General features: G+C 40.2%; 2 protein-coding genes across 3 annotated transcripts in view; one reads left to right on the forward strand and one right to left on the reverse strand.

The window, feature by feature from the left end:
* The window catches only part of INSYN2B (inhibitory synaptic factor family member 2B), an 88,407-nt gene extending 73,699 nt beyond the window's left edge, over positions 1-14,708 (reverse strand). For both annotated transcript variants that reach the window (XM_085617854.1, XM_085617855.1), the window contains exon 1: positions 12,478-14,708. In XM_085617854.1, coding sequence (XP_085473980.1) covers positions 12,478-13,841 — 1,364 coding nt within the window. In that variant the 5' untranslated portion in view covers positions 13,842-14,708. The remainder of the gene's footprint in view (positions 1-12,477) is intronic.
* The window catches only part of DOCK2 (dedicator of cytokinesis 2), a 1,824,799-nt gene that overhangs the window by 961,882 nt on the left and 838,952 nt on the right, over positions 1-23,965 (forward strand). The window lies entirely within an intron of this gene.

The following is a 23,965-nucleotide window of genomic DNA, read 5'->3' on the forward strand; positions in this document are numbered from 1 at the left end:
CATTTTTCCAGCAATTCTCTAATGCACCAACAGGTGGCACCATGCTGCTCTGCACTGCCTCCATACCACCTCTGAAGTGATGTACTGGAGCCACATAAGCACCACCCTTGAGTGTTAATGGCAGTACCTTTCTTTGTGGATCTTCTTATGCAGATCCAGAGGTCCACTTCCACATTTTGTTGGTTTCCAACGCCTCCTAAAATAAAATCTAGTATGCTAGGGAACAATGTCACCACCTAAAACTACAGGTTTCATACCATGCCACGACTGCAGGAAACAGATGTCGGCCACAGAGCCCACAAGGTGTGTCTCTTGAGTTTTGGGCTCAGAGCATGACTGAAAGTCATATGATAAGTGTGCCCTCATGTATAAGAAGTTGATACAAGATTCAGAAGAAATGCTGTTCATCACTGAAAATGAGGAGAAGTTGAGACCTGTTGGAAAGTCTTGCTCCAGGTTAGAGTGCAGACTCATATTTGCACCCAGGACTATTCCAGTGAGAAGTCTGCTTGTGGTGGAAATAATCTGATAAGTCTAAATTGAAGTACATGTGGAAACATAAAAAAACAAAGAAGGACTCAACCCCATTCTTTTACGCCATATCCAAAGAGAGGGTGCAAGGTCATCAAAATGCCAGTTGGTCCACCTCGGGGTACCCAGCCATGTAAAGAGGTCATGCTGTAGATTTTTGGTACATTTTCAGCTCTCTCTGACACACCTTCAGGCCCCAAGGACCCACAAGGGTCTCCAGTTGGGTTTCCATCTGCGGATCCTTCCCCGGTGCACTCTGGCCCCTTAATACCAGGTCCTGCACATACTTTGATACATATGTCTATTCTATCATTTCTTTTCGATGCTGCTACCAACACCACCACTGCCAGAACTGAATCCACTGCTGATCTGAACCTGAAATTTCTTCAATCCGATCTTGACTGATGTCATGCTATGTAATTACTAGAGCACAATCAATTGTCATACAGCCTGACCCTGTACCTTTGTCTCTACCAGGGTGGATGCTTCTGTCAAGGTTACAATATCTTTTTTGGCTCTGACAATGAACAAGGTACACCGCTGTGGGACAATTGAAGTGGGGAGAGGATTAGTGATCTCCCACACAGGAGAACAGGCAGGTTTCCAGGCTTCAAAGATCCCTACCCCACAGAGCCTGGGGGATTAGGCTTCAGTCAGCAAATTGAACCCTAATTCATACCACGTAACTGCTCTGGATAGGGAGTACAAAGGGATTGAGGCATTTGTCTTCTCGGGTAGTATGGCACTGAAATTGGTGAATGTGATCTTTTTGTTGGTTCGTTATACGCATACCCTCTGGGACATGACCAGTTAGATGTTGGCAGTAGACCCAGAAGACCTCAAGGCCTCTCTGGCTCAAACATTTCATGATGGTCAAGACACAGCCAAATATGTAATTCATGCTTGGGTAGATACTACTTTTTGTCTGGGAAGGGCAGCTGGCATCAGTGTTGTGCTCAGCCACCAATGTATTTCATTGGGTTTTATGGATACTTTCAAGCCTCTCTTATGGTTATGCCCTTTGATGACTCACATCTTTTTGGTGAAAAAGCTGCTTCAGCTCTGGAGAATTTTCAGGACAGTAGAACTACAATGTGCTTCCTAAATCTTTTGTTCTCTGCCAGTCAGTTTCCACATCAGTTAAGAAAATTCGGAAGCTACTCCAGAGGGTTGATATATAGACTGGGGCAGTTGCCCCAGCTGCTACAGCAGTGGTGATGTGGGTCTAGCCGGTAATGTATATGCCAGCAAGGCCACCAGTCTTCCCATAGCCCTTGCCCTGCAGCAACAATCACTAAGACGCCTTAGTTTGCCCTTAGTGGTGTGGTGCACACCCATCCTATGGGAAAAGCAGGATTTGATATTTCCTCCCAGGGTGGTGAACCATCTCTGTCGACAGATGGTTCTTTTACACTTTCAGTATGGCTATCCCCTAACCTTTCTTTTTCCCCCCACTAAATCTTCCCTTCACATTCTACTGACTTAACGACAAGCACCTCTCCATTCTGTTAGAACAGGTTGCGAGTATTTCTCTCCAAAGGGGTTATTGACAGTTTTCCCTACTCGGAAAGAGGAGAGAACTATTACTATTGCTATTTGTTTCTGCAGAAAAGGATGGATCCTCCAGCCTACATGGGCCCTTCGACCTCTGAATGCTTTCTGGCAGATGGATAAATTCAGAATATTCACTCCAGAACAGACCTCGGCTGCATTAGACTTTGTGGACTAAATGGTGTCCTTGGACCTGCAGAAACCATATTTTCATATACCCATTCTGCAGTCCCGCAGTCATTAGCTATAGTTCAAAGTCAGCCAGGAGCATATCAAGTTTTCAGTGCTCCTCGTCAGCCAAACCAGTGTCCTTCGAGTGCTCATGAAAGTGATGACAGTGCTCGTGGTTCACCGTCAGAGCTTGGGGATACCAGTTTTCCCCTACATGGATTACTGACTTTTGAAGACTAAAAAAACATTTGAGCCCACTCCACAGACACTCCGCCTGTGGAGGTAGTACTTTGGTATCTATTTTAAGCTGACAAACAAGTTAGAGGAATGCTCTTTATGGTGGATGCTCTACATAATGCAGATTCCTCATTGTCCTTCCACTTTCCTCTTTTTTTAAATGGCCTCTTGTTGTCCATTTAAAAAGGTCCAGTTTTAGAGATCCAGACACTTTTATCAACAATTGTTCAGGCTCCACATCTGAGGGTGTGGAAATGAAAGTTAGTGACAGGGGTGACACTTATCATTTCTCTAGCTGTATGGAATCAGTGCCGAGCCCCACAGCGCTGTCTAGTGATGCACAGGGCCATCGCTGTAGAAAGTTTCTGGATCCATTCTGGCCACTAGGGAGTATTTTGAGGTGGTTAGAATATGCACCACAAAGTGACTTGTTCTTCACCACATCACACATCATCACACATTACCATGCCAACAATGCCTGTACCATATTTATGTATTAATTTTTAGTAAATATAAACATTTAAGGAGATGCAAAATAAATCTAAATGCACTCTGTCATGACTCATCACAATGATATTTCTTGACATATTTTCAAACAACGTCAAGCGTGTTTCCTAGCAGATTTGGAAACCAAATAACGATGCTGTGAGCCTGACCCTTAAAATCAAATAGGTTAAAATTACAATTCTGAAAGAGAGAGCAAAGAATTGATAAATACAGATCTCCTGCTCTGAAAAACATATTGTCTGTTCTTTTTTTCTCCAAATCTAAGCCCAAGGTTTTGTGTTGCCTTTGTGCTATACAAAGGGGCGCAATGGCAAACCAAAAATGAAGTGAGATTTATCAAGCCATGCAAGGCCATCTTGCATGGCCCTGCATGGGTTGATAAATCTAGAGTAACGCAAGGCAGCAGGGAGGTGTTCCATGGGTGGAGCATGCGTTTTCCCATGCATCCACCCATCGATTTTTGAGAATTCCCAGATTTTCCATTATTGGTGGCACTGGGAATGTGTCAAAATGCTATGCCTCCCCAAGTGAGGCCTTTCAAGGAGAAAAATCTTTATTTCTCCTCGTTTTTTCTCTTTCTTTCTCCTCGTTATTTTCTCTTTCATTTTGCAACACACATAGAAAGAGGAAAATGCCTCTCAGGATTGTTTTTGTGCAGGAAGGTATACCTTTCTGCGCAAAAACAATCTTACATACAATGCAGACACCCTTGCAACATGACACTAGGGTGCCTGCATTGGCGCTAGGCAGGCAAAAGGGGGGCCAGAGCTAGGAGAGGACAGGAATGCACCATGTAATGTTAAATGTGGTGTATTCCTCCCCTTTCTCTTTCATGCAGTGCAGCAAGATGGCTTGCTGTGTTGAGCTGCGTGAAGGATTGATAAATCTGACCCAACTATGTACTGATTTTGTCCTCTTTCCTCGAAAGATACCTGTCCCTCACATGACAATAAATAATGCCTACTAATTTACCTGTGAGAGCCCGCAGGTGCGTGATTTACAATCTCTTATCTGATGGATCTTTTTAAGCTAGCTGAGAGGCCAAGGGAGTTAGCAATAGTAAAACATTTTAACTTTTGTGAAGGCCATTTGGTCACAAAATAAGGGCCAAGAATCAGAGATTGAATTTAGGTAGTTTTATTACCAATTAATAATCAGTTCAGTATATATGCCTATCAAGAGAATATTAAATACAGAATTACAGATAGCAAGCCCATATATTGTAATAGGTTTAGTCTCAGTAGGATAAGATATAATATAATCACAGCCACAGCAATACTGAAACTGAGAATTAGAAATAGGTGTTCCTCAAAGAAACTTCTATTCTCGCTCTTAAACATGAATACGTTTTAAAGTCATTTAATGCAGGTTTAAAGTTTAGAATAAGGATGGTGTGTAGGGTGGGGTCTCAAGGTAATTGGAAGGTGTCAGCATAGTAAATTCTCCAGTAGAAGTCTTTTAGAATTGGAATAAATATTTAGCATGAAGCTTCACACATGCAGAAATAAAGGAAGCAAAGAGGTCTGTACTCCTCAGTCTAATGAAATATGCCATATTCTCATGGAATAAACACTAATTCAAACGGACAGAAACTTCAGCAACATTTATCTCTTCCCACCCCACCAGGGACCACTCAATTTATTTTCTTCTCCTGGTGTACATTTGCAAAATCACCTGCATTTCCTATCCCACAGAACTAGGACAGGTATGGCAACCGTGAGCATACCCAGTTCCTGTTAGGCGATGAATAGGAGGCTTCATCTGCTCATTAGGTCTTAACATTTCTTGCCATGCTTCTCTTCTCTGGCCTTACTATCAGTAGACTAAAACATACAACAATACTCCCTTTCTCTAGCTAATTAAACCATGAGCATGCAGCTGCAAAGATAGAACACACTGACCAAGCAAAATACATTTCAAAATTAAGACATTTATTCAAGCTAACTTTAACTAAACATTTAAACGTGCACATAGTTATACTTGTGCACATGCAACTCAAGAACCAATGCAAATGTGAGTAAAAGCATACATGATTACGCTTTCAAATATGCCTTTCAGAATATATGCAAATGTAACTTAAAGTATGCATGCTAATCTGCATGCAGAATAGATCGTCATGTTTAAACTGAACAATAGTATACACGTTTGTAAAGCTTCAATTTATCAATAGTTACATTATATTCATGCATTTGAACATTCACACACGTTAAATATTATTAAAGTCACACAGTTAAAATAATGCCAAAATAAATGTGAAATTGTGCAATGATGATCTTTAAAGGATGGAGTCTTAATTATGCTATTCCACTTGTTAAGGTACCCAAAAAACATAATCAGAAATATACACCTTTAAGGGACATCATATGGGATACTCTTGCTGTTGGGGGGTACATGGAAAGGGACTACATGTCCTGTAAGCACAGAAAAAAGAGGTGGGTCTGTCTTCACCCATCATTGCCAAGAACAGGGTGGCCTGGGCAATCCCTTATATTGTTTCTGACAAAATCTGCCCTGGCATGTGAGCCAGTAAGGTTTCTAAAACAAATATAAAGTTGTAATTTATTTTGTCTCTGCTGCCATTTTCTCACATTGATAGATTACATTTTATGACCAAGGTTGAATGATTAAATGTACCATGCCAGTTGAGTATTAATGATTCAAAGGTAGAGGAAAGGATTGAATTTTATTGTCGTGTTGTATTTGTTTACAGCCTATTCACTCCATTAATGCAAATATTTGACTCGCTGCAATGGGTAAGACAAAAACAGCAGAGAATTTCCAGGTCATGGCTTAAACAAAAACAATTGGTAAAACACACAGCTGGAACTTTTACTTTAAGAAGTTGGATCTATTTTAAATCCAGCAAGAAATAAAGGCCCAAGAAACAGTTCCAAAGGTTGCCACGCTATTAGGATATTTACAAAAAGGGCAGTAAACTCAGAAATTAAGAATGACTACTAAAGCTGCAACAGAAGTTTCCAGTATGTCCAAATCCAATCCCTCACCTAGTGTCAATCCTTCAACCTTGCCATTCAGAGTACAATTTAACCTAGAGTCTGATATCATTTATGATAGATTTCTGCCATTAGTGATTCTGGAGGAAGGCCCACAATTTGGTAGTAATAGCCACACAATTGCTAAAGACTAGAATTTACAGAAACAGCAAAAGAGGCAGTTTTATACATATACTTGAGGTACTTAGATTGGAAATCAATGAGTTAAACAATGTGGTTCAGTCATTAGCGAATAAGATACAGGCGGCAAAGGTGAGGGGCCTCTAAAAATGACATCTGTGGGAACAATCTTGGTTTAATCAAGCAGATACATTATGAGAACACATCTCTTCCTACCCACCTGCAACCCAGTAATGACTATCAGCTTATGCCTGGGAAAAAGTTCACCAGTGAAAGTAGAAATAAAATGCAAAACAAAATGGCCCAGGGATCCAATGTGGAAGGTCATGCTTATAAATCAATCTCAAGCAGGGCTAATATTGGCCAATATTTGGGATTAGAAGCAACTGTTTATATACAGACGGCGTTGATAAGGCAGGATATGGAATCAAGGGATCTTTATGGACTCACATTGCTGTCACTGCACGTATGCACTTATCACCTGCAAAAATAGGTGTCATCTGTATGCTTTTTTTTCTAATTTGTTACCTTCTTCCAGGGAAGACATAACTCATTGAAAAATAAGGTGATTGAGTAGGTCTATACCATTTGTAATTGTTACCTAACAATTTGTTCTGATATTGTAGCAGGTAAGCTTTATTCCTCTTCAACTAAATGCTATGACTGTATTAAATTGTTTTTAAGGAAGGAAGAATATACAAAGGGACTTGTGTCACTGGACCTTCATAGAATTCCGAGCTCTGGTTTCTTAATACAATTCAAATATAATCCTCCAGAGTCAGCAATGCAACAAAATCCTCCTACTGGAAAATCATTGGAATCCAATAAGAACATCACTGTCCACGAGTCTCTGAATTGATTAACACAAGGATAACATTAAGGTAGTGGGGGTATGGCACATGATATGAAGCCTAAACACGTTTTTACTAAACAGGCAAAAAGACAAAGGAAACTAACAACATGGGGGTGGACTATGTTTGCAACCTTATAATCATACAATAAATAGCATAAGTAATGATCTCCAAAAGAAAATGGTGAATGAGTGTGTCACACTTGCTGAAAAAGACACAGCCCACTTACATATATTATCATGGAATATTGCGGGGTTGAATACAAAGCTAAATTACCCTACCTGGGGAAACATTAAAGATAGTTTTGACACATGCTTGTTTCAAGAAAATTGGGTTCCTGTTCAGGTTTATAGAGCTGTTTAAATCACAGTGTAGAGGCAATATCATCAGGTGCTGTAGACCCTCAGGGGGTAATTATTTAGGAAAGAAATGTACTTAACTGCTACAGAAGTTAGTCAATAATGGAGCTTAACATCTGATATTTTAGGTTTAATTATTACTTCCACAAATGGTATCTTGCTGAAATTTGATAAACTATATAACCAAAGCACTCCCAAGAAGAATGACTCACCGATATTGTCAACTCTCGAATACTACTTTTGGGGGATTTTATTGTGATTTATGAACTCTATGATATAACGTTTACCCTTACAGATTTGGAGGACGAGGAGTGAGTATTCCAACCTTTGAGGCTACCTGAATCAAAAACTGTATAGTCATGGTGCTGCAGATGGCAGTTCTGACCATGACCATCGGACTCAGATCTTGAAATCGTTGAACTAATTTGGCTGCCAAAGGGGCACACACATTCAAACCAGATCTTTGTAGCAGTAGAATACAGTATATTGTACTTTATGTTTGCTTAACGTCTGCTCTAGAGGACATGGTAATATTCGAAAGAAGCAACAGAGACCAAAATGCTCTTTTTTAACTTTAAAATGTGCTCTGCTACAAGACCAAAAGGTGCATTTTAATATAGCAGCTCCCTTATCTATAGTTACTAGCAATAGATGGTGTAATAAGTGGGCCTATACACAGCAAAATGCGGAGATACTGGCAAAATGAACAGTAGTTTCCACTTTAGATTGAAATGAATCATCATTCATGCATGATCTATTTTCAAATTGAGATATTCATAATCAATTTTTTGAAACCTCATGTGCCCATTTTTATAAAGAATGAAAACCTTTTGTTTCTAAATAGAAACAATGACCTTGGTTTAATAAATATTACAGCCATGCTAATTCTGAGCTCAGGCTACAATTAAATGTCAAAAAAAGGGCACGATTGGTGAGACTAGAAGCAAACATAAGTCGGCCCAAGTAGTATGTAAAAAGAGTTGGCACGAAGCTAATGGGCAGAATCTTCTGGAAGTGTTAAAAAAGAATGACAATAGGTCTCTTTGGGACATAGTAACTTATGGTAGCTTGCACAAAAAACAAATTTGAAGAGTGTTTGATTCAACCCCTCATTTGGGTTAAGCATGTCTGATCTTGTGAAGTATTTGGCTAGCCACGAGTATATGGAATTCTCAAGGCAAGATACACTTTAAACCATTGGTAGCTGGAAATCCGGGAAGGCCCCTGGTACCAATAAAATACCTGAAGACTTCTTACAATCAGAACCTTTGATATGGGCACCTTAAATTGCTTTTTTATCAAATGCCATCTTAGAAGGTGCTGACATCCTAAAGACATGGACGGGAGCAGTGATAATACCCATTTATAAAAAAGGGAACTGGGGCAATCCTGGAAATTATGGACCTATTCAAAAAATCTTCTGCATCCAAATTCTTGATAAATTACAAGATTGAATGCAGGAGACTCACATCATGTCAAACTGGCAAGCAGGATTCAGACAAAGGTCAGTACAATTGATCAGGTGTTTCAATTTTTGTGGTAATACACTGAAACTTGTTCTATGCAACAGAAACAACTTTACATAGCCTTCGTAGATCTGATGGCAGCATTGGACCTGATTCTTAGAATTAAGTTATGGGAAGAACTTGAGCAAATGGATGAGGTGGAAAATTTACTGAATATAATTGTATGCTTACACATTAATAATTATGCTCAGGTTTGATGAGGGAAGAAAGGAGAGTTGACTGGAGGAATCAATGTAAAAAGAGGTGTCTGCTGGGGATGAGTATTAGCTTTCACATTATTTTCTCTTTATATTAATGATATACCTAAACTTTTAAATGATTATGACAATGAGTCTCCAAAACTGGGTTGCCATAAGATATCCATGTTGTTGTGCACAGGAGATACACTACTAATTTCTAAAACACTATTAGGCTTCATACCCTGTTGAATAATGTAATAAATCTACTATCTCTACTATCATCTGCAGTCAACACAGTTTAAAAATGAATCCATTGAAAATCAAATACATGGGGTTTAACCCACACAGATAATTTAGGGGTATATAATTGATGGGGAATTCAGCTCTAGAACATGCAATACATTTTGACTGCCTGTGTGTAAAGTTGGCAAACAGATTATTATGGATATCACAAATTGTGAAAAGCTCAACATAGACAGCAGCATCAGTTTAAAAACGATTTAAATCTACTACAACTAGGTCTGTATTACCTGCTGTACAAATGTACTAAGCAAAAGCCACTGGCACAGCTTTATGTGATGCTGAAATTTGGGGAATTTGCTATGTTACTAGTTTATCTGGGGTTGAATATTAATGTATTAGATCACTAGCCAAAATGCTTCCCTTACCCTCGGATATGGTTTGAAAAGTATTGCACATGTAGCCAATCTAAGACATCTTCCATATTGGTTGGAAATGTGGTACACTGAAGATTTAGCAACTACACAAATTCAATAAATCACTTGTTTTACCATGGTAAAATTATGTGAGAACCTAGCTTTTACCCAATGGTTAAATGAGGCATGAGTGACCCTGTCACAATTTCTAGAGGTACAGTAAAAATTCTAAAAATGAAATATTGGTCTCAAGTAACGGGAAGGTCATGCTTATCCCCGACAGTAAGGCATTATTGACTATTTTCTTGATTTTAAAAATGTGTGAGCCCTTCCTGGAGGATATTACTAAACGTGGAGCCAAACACTTGTATTTGAAATTACAACTTTGTATACTACCAAAAATAGTTTTTGCTTCGATTGGTTTATGGTAATTTAAAGTCTTGCTTATGTCCAGCATCTTTTGCACCACTTATTGCCACCTACTGAGAAAATGGATTGCCCCAATTTGCAACCTAGGTATAAGACAATATCATATTGCACTAAGAATATTTAAATCAGACACTAATGGTCTTCCAGTATTCGTATTGTCAAGGGTTCTTCATTTGTCTTGCTGTTTGAGAAGGAAACTGAACAATAAGGAAGAGTGATTATGGTAGCATTATAAGTTACAATGGATAAATATTATCCAACCTTTTAACTGTTTTTACATATTTGCAAACATTTGATTGTTCCTCTATATGTTTTTATTGTAATTGTGTGTTATATGGGGGCTTTGCCCCGAAATAAACATCTATATTCATGTGCTACTCCTGGTGGAATATGACTCGGTTTGGTGCATATTTCTGGCTACCATGTAACGTACAACATAATTCAGGACGTATTACCACAATCCCCCTTAGTAACAGATTCCAAGGTGCACATTGACATTCTTTGCAAATTCCAAGTTAATCCCATACAAAAGTATGTTTTCATGTGTAGATGAAGCAATTGCTAATTTGGTTTTCATAATTCTGTTGCAAAGGAACATTTTAAATTGCTAAATATTTTTTTTGTTCCCCATGATATAAATAGATTTACCATTGAGAAATCCCTCCCTTTAGACCATTTGCAGTGCTGGAGGTGCTCACTCCCCATTTCCCTCTCGGATGGGAATTTCCTCCTGCTTTTGAGGGAGACAACTGGGACTGTAGGGTGGGGATGTGACAGTTAAAGTTTATGAAAACTGACAACCTCTAAACGTGGAGGTGTTCACTTATTTGGGTAGGTATCTCTTTCCTGGAACACTCACAAACCACCCTTGAAGACAGATTTTCTCACATGTAAAATGTGACCATATGTGAGTAGTTATATATCAGTAAATTGATTTACAAGTGTAAATTCCCATTATATTTATAGTACATTTGAGCTTTCACACATCTTACGATATAGCTCAACCTAAGTCTTATTTGTTAGACCTGACATCCTTGGTGTGGTATTCCCCTCAAACATTTTGCTTTCACTCCTCCTGTTTGCAGAATTAGTTTTTGTTACTTTCCCACTCCTAATCAACTCAAAAGAGCGTGTGCTCGCTCCTTCAAACCTGGTATAATCAACTTTCACCTAATTGTCACATTTTATATACTGGTACGTCTCTGGTAAATGGTACTAAATGTACCTAGGGCCTATCATTTAAATATTACTAGTGGGTGTGCAGCGCTCATTGAGCCAACCACTAAAGCAGCCTTTTAAGTCATTTCTTAGGCCTGCCACTACAGCCTGTAGAATGGTTTTAAGCTGCCATTTTGACATGGCAAAATAACCCTTTTGCCAGGCCTAAACCTTTCTGTTTTGATACTTATAAGTCACCCCTAAGGCACTTTCACTGTTGTAAGGCCTACCTCTTCCATTGACCAGCACTGGTTTACATTTCATAAGTGATAACTTTGGATTGGGTTCGGAGAGAGATAGACTTAAATGAATTGTAATTTAGATTACTCTTTAATGGTGAAATCGGATTTTAAGTTACAATTCTGAAAATGCCCCATTAAGAAAGTTGGCATTTTCTTGTCCTAAACATTTGTGCCTTCTGCCAGTGCCCTGGGTCACATGATTGTGATTTCCCCTAGACAGTGACACAAAAGTTGCTTAGGATCTTGACTGGGGCTGAGTCAAAGATACACACCAATGATTGTTAGACCAGTACAACTTGCATGTCTCTTCAGAGTCCACATTTCTCCGGAACCTGTTCTGAAACGTTAGAAGAATTACTTTGAAACTATCACAACATTAAACTTCGATCTTTGGTCCAAGTCTTATTCTAAAGACTGCTCATGCCAATCTCCTGCTGGTTCACAGGTCTAAAAGGAGGTCAGCATCCTGCCAGAGAATCTTGATCATCTCTATTGTAGCTGTACTTCCATTCAGTAGGAAGAAAATCCATCCTGACCAGAGTATGCTCTAAACAACTGGTAGAATGCCAGGTCAGCAGTTTGTAATGAAATGTATTGCGGGCCTGTGAACTGGTATGTGGGGACCTCCATTCAACAGAAGAGAGTGAACTGTGGATTGGAGTCATTGGGCATGCCACACAGAATTTGCCAAGAGGCCTAGAGGCAAGGAAGAACAAAAATCAAGCAGGTAATTATCAAAATTGAGAACAATACCTTGACGGATATTGTCGAATTATTCTTGGTGCAGATTCTAAGGATGTAATGTACATCGGCTGGCATGCATTTGGAATGATCACTCACAATATCCAATACCGAACATTTAAAAAAATACCAAATTACACTTTACCCCTCATTGAGAGCTCTAGCCTTTTCCAAGTCCTGGATCACGTTCAAAAGCACTTTGATCTTCTCTTGGTTGGAATTTAGTGATTCCTCTATGGTTTTCATTTTGCCCTTGAGTGTGCATACTTCACCTGGTGCAAGGTTTATTTGGCTGATTTGTATAATCTCTTTCCCGGTGTTGATGGTACTTGTGTTTCCTGAAAAGTGTGGTTTGATATTAATTCCGCAGTCATTGTTTTGAAGGCATGGGCCTTCAGAGGTCCCGGCAGAGGCCTGTTTGTCTCTTTCACATTTGGAATCAGACTGTGACGTTTGAGCTGATGTTTGATTTTCGTCGTTGGCTGGAAATGAAACTTGTGCTAGATTGTCATTGACTAATGTCGTATTAGGAGCCTTTGTCATGGATTGTGTGGACTGATGTTGGTCTCCGTGGGAGCATTTCAATGAGGTTTTCAGTGATGGATTGAGTGAGGTTGTAGTTCTCATAATGTCTGAATGTTTATTTGGATGGGATATTTCAGTTCCATTTTTACTCGCTTCACAAAAATCACTTTTTAAGTTTCTTTGATTGTAATGACTTATGTGATGACTGTGCTCTTCCTTTTTACTTGTTTGACACTTACCAACAAAAGAAAGAATAGATTTGGGATCTGTGGACTTTTCTGTATTGCAAATGGAAGCGTCGGAGTTTTGTGATGCATTTTGGTAATGGCAGTGACGTGTCTCATATGATTCCGATGGTTTCTCCAGAGTCAAAAACTTTGTGAGCTCAGAGCAGATATTTGCCGGTCCTTTGTCTTGTGCCTTTCGGGCCTTTCTTTTGAATTTAAGGATTTTTTTGGACGTTTTGGTGGTATCATCAGAATGCTTTGCTAGCTCGGCTGACGTGGTGTTGTCTGGCTCACAAAGATTTCCATTAACCTGGGAACAGCCCTTAGGCTCCAAAGACGCTTCTTTAAATGGTTTGCTTGTCATGAGTATTTTCTTTCTGAAGATTGGAAAGTGCTTTCTGAGGCTTGGAGACGTCTGTATAGCAATATTTCGAAGTGCTCGTTTTGATCGCGGGAAGGATATTGTGCAAGTTGACAAATTGTACAGCCCAGGCCTTTTTGCCTTTCCATTCAGCGCTGAAGTGGCGTTCACGGGCTTAGCCTCCAATCCATTCGCTCCAGTTTGTTTTCTGTTTGAGCCATCCTCTTTAAAGCGCACTTGTTGGGATTTATTTCGACCGTGAGCTTGTTGCCTCAGGAAATCATCAATGGAATCGAGGCTGTTTCTTTTCAGTAGCCCCTGCTGCACATTTGTGATTTGCTTTTCCATTGAGACACTGGTCAATGTTTTAAGACACTGGGTTTCCTTCCGACCCATTATAATGAATGAATAATGCTACCATGTATAAGGAAGAGCCTTGCATTTGTCTCGATTAAAAACTGTTGTTTCCATGTTTTATGCCTGTAAGCAGTAGATGAGATCTATATTTTATAGATGAACAAAAGAGTTTTGCAAAGAAATCGTCTCGTATTTCATTTAAGAATGATCACGACTAAAAAGATTTTTTTGACCACTTAAGAAAACTCTTCAACGCATTTTAAATAGGTTATTGTTATCAAATTTGGAGAAAAAAACCCACAGCAATTGGATTGGTTTCCAGTATATTAAGTATGCACAATCTGCAGCTAGGTAGGCATTGCCATGTTTGTTTGCCATTGATTAAAAGAACAGAGCCATCAACATTTACTCGTTTTAAGGCATTTGATTTAGCAATTATGCCTATACAGTCTCGTGAGTAATTTAACTTGTGCATTACAGCCTGAAATACTTACATATTTCTTTATTGTATGAGATGTAGCTATGGCATATGACAAAATACCTTTTGACTTGTTGCATGTGCACCTTTTACTGCAAGGAAATATTTGTGAATAAGTGACAAAAACAACTTTGGGACCATTTTCCTTCGGCGTGGAATTGAAGTTGGTTTGATGCTTTTAAATAATCAATGAGGGGGGGTATTTCAAGGTTTACATTTTGGGTGATTGGAACAGAGAGCCAGGGCATTCTTCCTAGCAGCATTGCATTAAACAGGATGTGCCTGGAGTGGGTGTTTTTGGACAGTCTTTGCTTGCGTCGTTGTAGATTCAATGGTATCATGCCTGATGAAGATTTCGATTCGAATGAAAAGTGCTTCATGGTTGCTCATTGGAGAAACGTCCATTCACTTATTTTTTCCACTGATTGGTATCCACATTTCCCCTAAGAGGTGAACAGAAAACAGTTACTGCTGAGCACACTTGAATAATGAATAGGAACAGCTCTTATGGGACAACATCTAATATAATTGTAAAGTACTGGTTTTGAAGAAGAGCTAGTTTATTTGAAGAATAAAGGTAAATGCAGCATATATATTTTCATTTTATCTGCAGCTTTTAAAAGGAATTAAAACAGCTACAAATCATGGAATGTAAAGTACCTACTTTAGCGACAAGTGTTGAATAGGAATGTAAGAAACTTCCTCAAAAACATAATTTGTCCGCCAAAACGAAAACCCACAAGAACATTAGCAAGCAAACATTGACAAAGTCAACAGGTCGCCTTGTGAAAGCTATTAACTTTGTCAATGCTATATGGCCTATACGGATGTGTGGTGGCTTTTTTAAATGCATTTTCTATTGCTTTAAAAACATCCGTATAAGAGGGCTACAGCAGATGTGTGCACATCCAAAAACAGTGAGATCAAAATATTCCCAGAATGGGCAACCACAAGAATGGGGAGGAAGGCGATGGAATCAGGAGCAGTGAAATGAGGTAGATGAAAAAGCCATCCAGCCATAAGTAAAGGGCTGACCCAAAGCCTACTCTATGTCTGTAATAGGTGTTTGACAACACACAGCTAAAGCTGTTTGTAGATGAGACATAAAAAGGAACAAATGCAAGGAGGAGAAACAGATTTTCTTGTCATATGGTGATCAACAACCCTCTGAACAAACATTGGCAATAGCAATAGGACTGGCTTTAAAGGAATGTTGTAAGTAATGTGAAGCATTTTACAATTAAAAAGAAAATACCTGACGAATCTCCATTTACTATGTACTAACATGAATCAAATTACTTTCCTACTTTCTGATTTTTTTTTAAAGTTCTACTAATGTTATCTTGCGTACAATAATTTCACTGGTAAATATTAACTGTACAAAATTGGGTTACTGGTTAACCCTAGGTAGCTTGGCACAGAGAAGTTAGGCTTAATTCAGAGGCAAACCCCACCGCAAAAGGATCCCACTCCAGTTTTAGAAAAAATAGCAATTTATTAATAAATAAAACAAGATTAAAAACGACAAAAATCCAGTCAGCAGAACTGGAGATCCAGAGGTTTAAAGTTTGGAGTGAAAATAGTGGCAAAAAGCACAAAGCCCCAACTGTGGATATCTTGTTGCGTCAGACCAGAACAATGTCATAAGTTCATGCTAACCGGGATAGAGCATGTTACGACCCAGTTAGCACCGCTGAGCAAAGTACCTTAGGTCCTAGTTGCAGAGCTTTGTGAGGTTCCACACCGAGGGTGTGTCACGCAGCCGAGGAGATGCGACGGTTCTAAGGCGCTGTGGTCCTGCTTCGTCGCAGAGGATCCAGTCAACGACTGCTTGCGATGTGAAGTCTGGTGTTGTGCATGCTTCGCGCAGTTGAGACAATGCATCTGTTCCGAGGAGCTGTCAGGCTGCGTTGTAAGAACCTGCATCATTGTTGACGTTGCTGAGGGTCTGCATCTGGAAAGCTTTTCACAGGCGGTGATTCCGATGCGGGGTTAATGCACAATCCTTTACATTGGGAGCCCTCTTTCAGCAGTGGCGATGCGCCAGTTCCACTTAGGTTTGCTTCATAATGTAGAGATACAATGGTCCTGCTGGGTCCACAGATGGGCTGGCAGAGCACCTTCAGGCCACCTCTAAGAGTCCAGGGTTGGGGTGACACTACTTGGCAGGGTAGGACTCACAGATGACAGGTGCTGGGGTCAAGGTTGGTGGCGCCTTCTGTCCCCGAGGCTCTAGTCAGGAGGCCAGCCAGCTAGCCCGTGGAGTCACTGTAGGGTCCTGGGTTCCACAGATGCAGGTCCAGTGGTTCTCACTCAGGCAAGAGGGCTCGCTCAGGCAAGAGGGCAGCAGGCAGGTAGGTCAGCACAGCAGGTTAGCAGTTTCTTCAGATCAGCAGTCCAGCTGAGTAGTAGTCCTTTTTGATGGCAGAGTATCCACAGGTCCAGAAGTGTACTGAACAGGTGGTGTCTGGGGCCCAGTATTTATACCTGACACCATTCCTATGGAAGGTGGGAGAATTTTGGCCACTCCGCGTTATGCATGTAACGTGGTGTTCTGGCCATATTCCACAAACCACCGGGTGAAGGAGTTTTTTTGTGTGCGCGTCTCGCAATGGTAAGTTGGCGAGCGTGAACAAGATTTGGCGTCCCCTAGTATGATTTTCAGTCGCTAGCAGAGCTTCCAAGGAGATTTCCCCAGCAAGGACAGATGTGGTCAGAAAGCTGCCGGTCAAATAGAAATCTACTCAAGCAGCAGCAAAATCAACTCGAGAAGCAACGCCTGCAGGTGCTGCGCGTGGTGCAGTTCTCACTGGTTTCTCAGAGAGGAACACGCTCCTGGCACTACAAATCAGCACAACATGCCTAATCTGCCCGTTTGCAGAAATCTCTTGAAGGTGTCAAGCAACTCCATGGAATTCTGCAGAGTGAAACTCTGTGAGTTCTGGCCACCCCTAGTATTTTGTAAGCAGAGTGAAACTGAACATTCACTACTGCTTATGTCTGTGGGGGATAGTTGGGCAATTTGTAGTTGCTTTGACAGGCTGGCGATTAACAGAGAATTGAGGTAGGATTTTGTGGATGTGGAGTCGTGGGATGTTGTGTGGCAGTGGTTAGTGTGTTGGAATTTACAAAGCCAGAGGTTTTAGGAGTACCTTATTCATTCAACTTCAGAATGTATTTTAATCATTTTATGCGAGAATTGTACTGTAAAACGAATGGTTTGGCACTATTTTTTTTACAAATAATTTTCCGTGGAAGAATCCCACTGAACCTATCTTAGGAAAGTCAGGAGGGGTTGCTTAATTCTCGCCCAGTGCAGGTTGAAGTGGATATTTATGCCCTGCTGCTTTCTGAGCCCTCCTGCCACCACTACAAGAAGGAGCTACCCTGTCTTTGTCCCAACTGTACTCCTACTTCAGCAGGGTATGGTACACAAAGATGTCTCATAGTTTGCTTTGGCTTAAGAATACCCACATTGAACCCACCTTACGAAAGTCAGAATGGCTTGCTTCACTCTTGCCCAGTGCAGTTTGAAGTGGATATTTATGCCCCACTGCTTTCTGAGTCCTTATACCACCACTGCACGGAGGAACTACCCTGTCTTTGTTCCCACTGTACTCCTACCTTAATAGGGTACGGTGCATATAGATGTCTCAGGGTTTGCTTTGGCTTATACGCCTCAGGCTGATGACCATACTGCTGATATCAGAAGTATTTCTCCCTTTCTGGAGGGCTTGGATATCCTGATCAGGATGGGAAACACCAGAGCTATATTTAGCATTAAGAAGCAACTGCAGCACACTCCTTACTATACCCCAGAACCTGATTGGCTGACTTATACTTAGCACAAGGAGGTCAACACATCTCATTGAAGCACGTTTGCAAGCATAGCTATAGGGATAGAGGCTGTAATACCTTAGTGAAAATGATGTAATGCACTTGTAACGTGTTTTATTTATTTATTAATGTAATATATTCTGAACACATGCAGGTCTAAATACAAAGGTGTCAGGGATAAATATAAATAAAATCCATGAAAATAACCCAGCAACCCAGATTTCCTAGCAATATAAATCAAAGGTGTCCATCATCTGTCAGACTTTAATTAATGCTCTCTGATTTATTACTCTAAAACGATGAGAGTGATTTATTTTTGGATGGAGGAAGTCACTGTCTAGAGTCCTTTAATTAACTGCCGGTTATTCTCTACGTTTCCCTTTATTAATTGACTTCCTACCATGATAAAGTTCAATATAGACTTGATGTGCAGTTGTTCATTTTCAACACATTATTTTGAAAGAAGTGACGTGTGCGTATTTGTAACCACAGTGCACGCTGAACTGAAGGTCTTCATGGGCAGTGGTGGTTGGTAGGGAACTGCAGTGGCGGGGCAAAGGGGTATTGAAAAATATTTTTTTAAAACACTTTCCTTTTCTTCGATCTCTCCTCATCGTCTCTGCTTCTCTTCTCATCCTGACTCTAGTCCGGAAGAAGCAGAAAGCACACAGGCTCCCCTAAGCCAATCACTACGCTGCACTGCATGGGGTTGATTTTTATCCCGATTGCCTGGACCTCACTTCAACATTTTGCCTGGTTCTGGTTAAATGCCTTTGTTAATAACAAACGGAAAGTTAGCCACCATCACCTGTATGTGCACCGAGATTAATATGCTAATACATACATTTTCTGGAGTGCTATTATGAAGGACTCTAGGCTTAGCCGCTATTGAGCTGTGGCAGCTCCCTACACTGCAACAGCAAGTTACACTGTTCCCAATTGCATGTGTATGATCAGCATAACTTTACCATTGTAAGCACAACTACGAATATGCAGCAATAGAGGACTAACTCATTCTCTTGCAGTTGAGGAAGAATTTTGTTTTTAAATCAGCAGATTCATATTCCAATCAGCAGTTATTCTTAGCTGAAAATTGAGGAGCACAACTTCAGCAATCCATTCTAGAGGCAGACTCTGCTTTTAATAATTAACATGCTGAAAACCAACCACTATAGTTAGTATTTCTCTTACTAATTTCAATTAACATTTATCTATTTGAAAAAACAAAAATTCTTAAGCTAATTACCTCCTCCCAAAAAACACATTTTAAAAAATACATGATAGGTACCATATTGTGTATTTTGGTCGTATATAGCCATATTGCAAGTAGAAAATTGCAGAGAGTAAAGACCCTTCAGGGGAGCGATAGGTGATGGTCACTGAGGTGATGTAGAAGGCCAGTTTTCCTGGTGCAACCTATCAGAAAAGATGAAAGTCCCTCCAACACCACAGACAGTTTCAAGACGATCTACAAGCACTCTGCGAGCAAACATGTGAAACGTCTCTTAAAGTTTCACTAGAATGAAGATGCTGATTTGCCATAGTCCAATGTGATGAGGATACCTTTCCTTCCCTTTCCTTCCCTTCCCTTCCCTTCCGTTCACTTCCCTTCTGACATTGGGTCAAGGGCCACTTCATAGCCCTGTTGATAAATAAAGGATAGTTGCCAGATGAGTATATCCCCATTCTCATCTGTGAAGTTCCATGGCAGAACTAAGTTGGAATCACCTGATGGATCCTAGTTAAGATGGGTTTTACCAGTGATCAGATTCCAGTCTCCTGGCTGCTGTCCCCAAAGGTGAGAGGGTAGTCCTTGATAATTCTAAGACAATTGGGCAGCTTCTTTGAACAAGCCTCTCTTGAGCATAACTAAACCAGTAGGATTCCCTGTGGCTGTCTCTGTGACTTCCAATATCAAATTGCCCTCTTATCCATTCTTCTTATAGTTAATTATGGCATGTGTGTTCATATTGGCTTTTGAGCTATCTCAGGTTTCATTTGACTTTTTGAGTCTGAATAGTTCAGATCAGGCTACGTGCTCTTTGCCCCAGATTCCGAACTTAATGGTGGTCTCACAATTGTGTTACAGCATGCATTTACAAAATAAACAAGCATTGGCAATGCCAATAGTTCTCACCTTTGTGGCATATTGGTTTTGCAAATAATGTTTAACTACACCCCACAGCAACCGTGCACTGTATGGCTAAAGGTTAGAAACAAGTAAATGTCTTGGGTGCATATGTCATCTTGCAGGCATGGGAACCTTACATGTATGGCACATGTGGTTTTTATTCTTTTTAGTTAACCCTCTACCAACCGGGGGTCTGATGGTGCTGCACAAACAACATGTGGGAAGGTAGGATGGACAGGGTGCAACACAGGAGTTGGGGAAAGGAACAGAGAGGGCGCAGGTTGGGGGAGCAATAGGGAAAACCACTTGGTGGCGCACAAGAGGGGGGGTATGAGCGAGGAAGTGACAGAGCAACACGGAGTGCAGAGGGAGAGATGTACACAAGGGAGACAGCTTGAAAATGCACGCATTCTCATTGAGTGCTAAACACATTAGAAAAAGTGTTGCCTGAAAAGCAAGCAGTGGAAGCAGAAAGGGCAGCCAGTCAAAGGGATTGCAAAGAGGCAGAGCTCCATGGGAGAGACAAGCACAATATTTACAATTTAGTACACAAATACGAAGCTGGCAATCAGCTGCGGTCCATGCAGGGAACAGCGGTTAGGTAGTGGGGCTGGTTAAGGGGGGATTTCGAGGGACGATGCTGAGGGAAAATCAATTATTTATTTAATTTTACCTTGGCATCCTCTCGAAATCCCTCCTTACCCGGCCCCACTGACCCACCGCTGTTACCTGCACGGACCGCGGCTGCTGGCAATTGAGAGTGGCAAGGAAAGACAACCAGTGGTGAGCAATGGGTGGGCTCCAAGCCCCTCTGTGTGCTTGGTAAGCCACAATATGTTTTGCAACAGACAGAGCATGTACTGTTTAGTAGGCTCAACCTAAAAATGGGCATGATTTCTTCTTGCATGATGCAGAGAGCACTGCAGCCCCAGTAGGTGGTGTCAAATACTTTATTTTCCCTTTCACCAGTGTACTTGTTTCCCTAGTTATGCATTGCATCTTGGATGGGAAACAGAGTTTGAAAGCAAAATCGTATCCACGTTCACTCTTGCACACTTATACGTATAGAATTCAATCCATTGTCTCAAACACATGGTGAATACTGAGCAGAAAATGAACTCAAACAAAAACTGGCACATTCCTGCCCTTTCGCACAGCGTAGCAAGGTAACTTGCTGCGCTGCAGGATTTGTTAATAAATATGCCCTTATTTTTCTGATCAAACACATATTAAATGCTTTTTTTATTTCTTGTGGTTTGCAACCACTAAAGATTCATAAACATTTGAGCTATGTAAACATTATAACTTTTCTTGCATGACATTATGTTTTATTTTAATACATTGTGCTTGTTTTTTAACTATATTATATATCACATCTGCTTTGGTCCAGTAAGCCCACTTCAGTTAATTGCTAAATCTTGTTATAAATATGCATTGTGTTTTAATTGTATTTTTCACTTTTCCTTGATTTAAATTTATTTATATGGTAAATATATTTTAGATATATCTGTTGTTATTAAAGGCATTGTATAGACACAATCTTTGGCTGGACATTCAAACTATGTTATTGTTGTGATACCATTATTGCACCCATTCTTCAATCAATCTTTAGACTGCCCACCCATGTATACTCCAAGAGTCAAGGTCACTTGAGTGATCCCCTCGCAGTGTTGTAGAATTAATACTTAATTGTTCATTACTGTGAACCTCTCTTTCATTTAGACACCTCTCTGGCTTCTATAATTACCCACTCTGGTGAACCTGGCCTGACACTGTTGGGAGTGGTGGGATTCAAACCTATGCTTCTAAGACTGGAGCTTTCTAAATAGCTTAGCCTGGGTAAAATAATGAGTTTAAAGTGGCTAGGTTACACACTTAGAAATAAGATCAAAAGAAAGACATGACAGGGAGAAATATGGAGAACAAGCTAAAGAAGGTCAGGTTAATGCATTGCATGAGCCAAACCCTGTGACTTCCCCACCTCACCCCTGCATCTTAAAGAATATGCTTGGAAATACTCTTTGTGCAAGGTGTGTTGGCATTGTTAGGTTCTAATGAGTTAGACTGTAAAGTCTACAGGCTTACAAAGGATAAATTATCTGCAGGCTTACTTAGCTTACTTAGCTTAAGTGGTCTATGTACATTAAGCACAGATTGCTAAGAACCCAGAGTTCTGTGTCTAATTTAAAGAGTTGTGTAATCCCTGCAACTATTATCACCTGAATGAGAAAGTGGTTTATGAGTTTCGGATGAACTGGTGCCCAGAAAAAGTAATAAGGTCACCATTGTGTTAGGTCCAATCAAAGTTTTAATATTTTAAACCTGAGCTCAACCTCTGTCAGCTATGATACAGAGCAGCAGGACTTAACACTAATGTGTTAAGCCAAAACCATTAAAAAGTAAAAAACAGAACACAATAAAAGTCCTACTTTGATTTATAGAAATAGTAAAAACTATAATGAGCAAAATGACACCAAAACAACAAAAATCCAATAAAGGGAACCGGAGTAAGGAATTTTAAAAGTTTGAAGTGAAACTAGAGCCGAAAAGTGCAACACGCCAATGATAGTTAATACTTGCTTTGTGCTAGGAAATGGGCGCAATTTGAGGGTGACCAGGCTGGAACACGAGTCGGGTACACCAAATATATATTCCCCATTAGTGCCTGGAACTAGAGAAGTTTGAAAAAGTTTTTAAGTGCCAATTTGATACAGCACCTTGTTGTTTTTCTGAGGAAAAACTCCTTGCCATGCCGAACAAACCTGAAATTCAATCTGATGCATTGGAATTGCCTGTGGGATACTTTTTATGGTTGGATCCCTTTTGACTGTGGAACAGCAAAGTCCTTTTGGTGCCAAAACAAGCAGATGCTTAAATTTCTAAGGACCACAGGGGAACCACTTGATGATTCTCAAGGCAGAGGGTAACTGCAAAATCCAGTCCAGGTTCAGTTGCCACTGGTCAGCTGAGATTCTTCAGAAGGAATGACCTCTTCAGCTTTATCATTTTCTTGAAGCAAGCCAGGGTATCAGCCTTAATATCCTTGGAGATTTTTTTGTCCTCTGATGTTCAAGTGAAAGGGAGTCTAGCCTCCTCAGGTCCTACTCACAGGCCACAGATACTGTGCAGCAAGTTCAGTCCAACTGATATCCTTTTACAAGTCCAGCAGTGTTCTGAGGAAGGCTGGGTAAGTGTCCAGCTTTGTATGGTTTATCAGCCTGTGGATGGGGGACATCCTAAGACAATCTTAACTTCTCTCTGACCAATTGAGTAAAGGTTCCAAGCCCCTACCCTACCTACTTGTGTAGTAAGTAGTTCCTCTTAACTTTTCTGCAAACTGGCCCAAAATGCAATCTGTCAGGGCAAATCCAAGATGGCAAAGACCTTCACCCACACTTTAAAAAAATATATATATATTTGTTTTTATTGAGCAGAATAAAACAACATACATTAAAGTCAGCATCCCTTAACATCGATATATATTATAATATAATTAATACATAATTTTAAAGTGTAGAGGAGTAATCGTCTTCATCCTTCTCTTGTACTTAAAGTGCAGATGCAGTTAAACTCAGTACCCTGAGAATATCATTGAGCTGCATAATTTAAACAATTAGACAAAATGCCAGTGCTAGTACAAATATATGCTCCAAAGAGGAAGCTAAACTAAAGTGCAAACCTTCTCTAGTACTAAAAAATGCACACAAAAAAAATTGG

The sequence above is a fragment of the Triturus cristatus genome, chromosome 7 (genome assembly GCF_964204655.1).
Source record: "Triturus cristatus chromosome 7, aTriCri1.1, whole genome shotgun sequence".
NCBI lineage: Eukaryota > Metazoa > Chordata > Amphibia > Caudata > Salamandridae > Triturus > Triturus cristatus.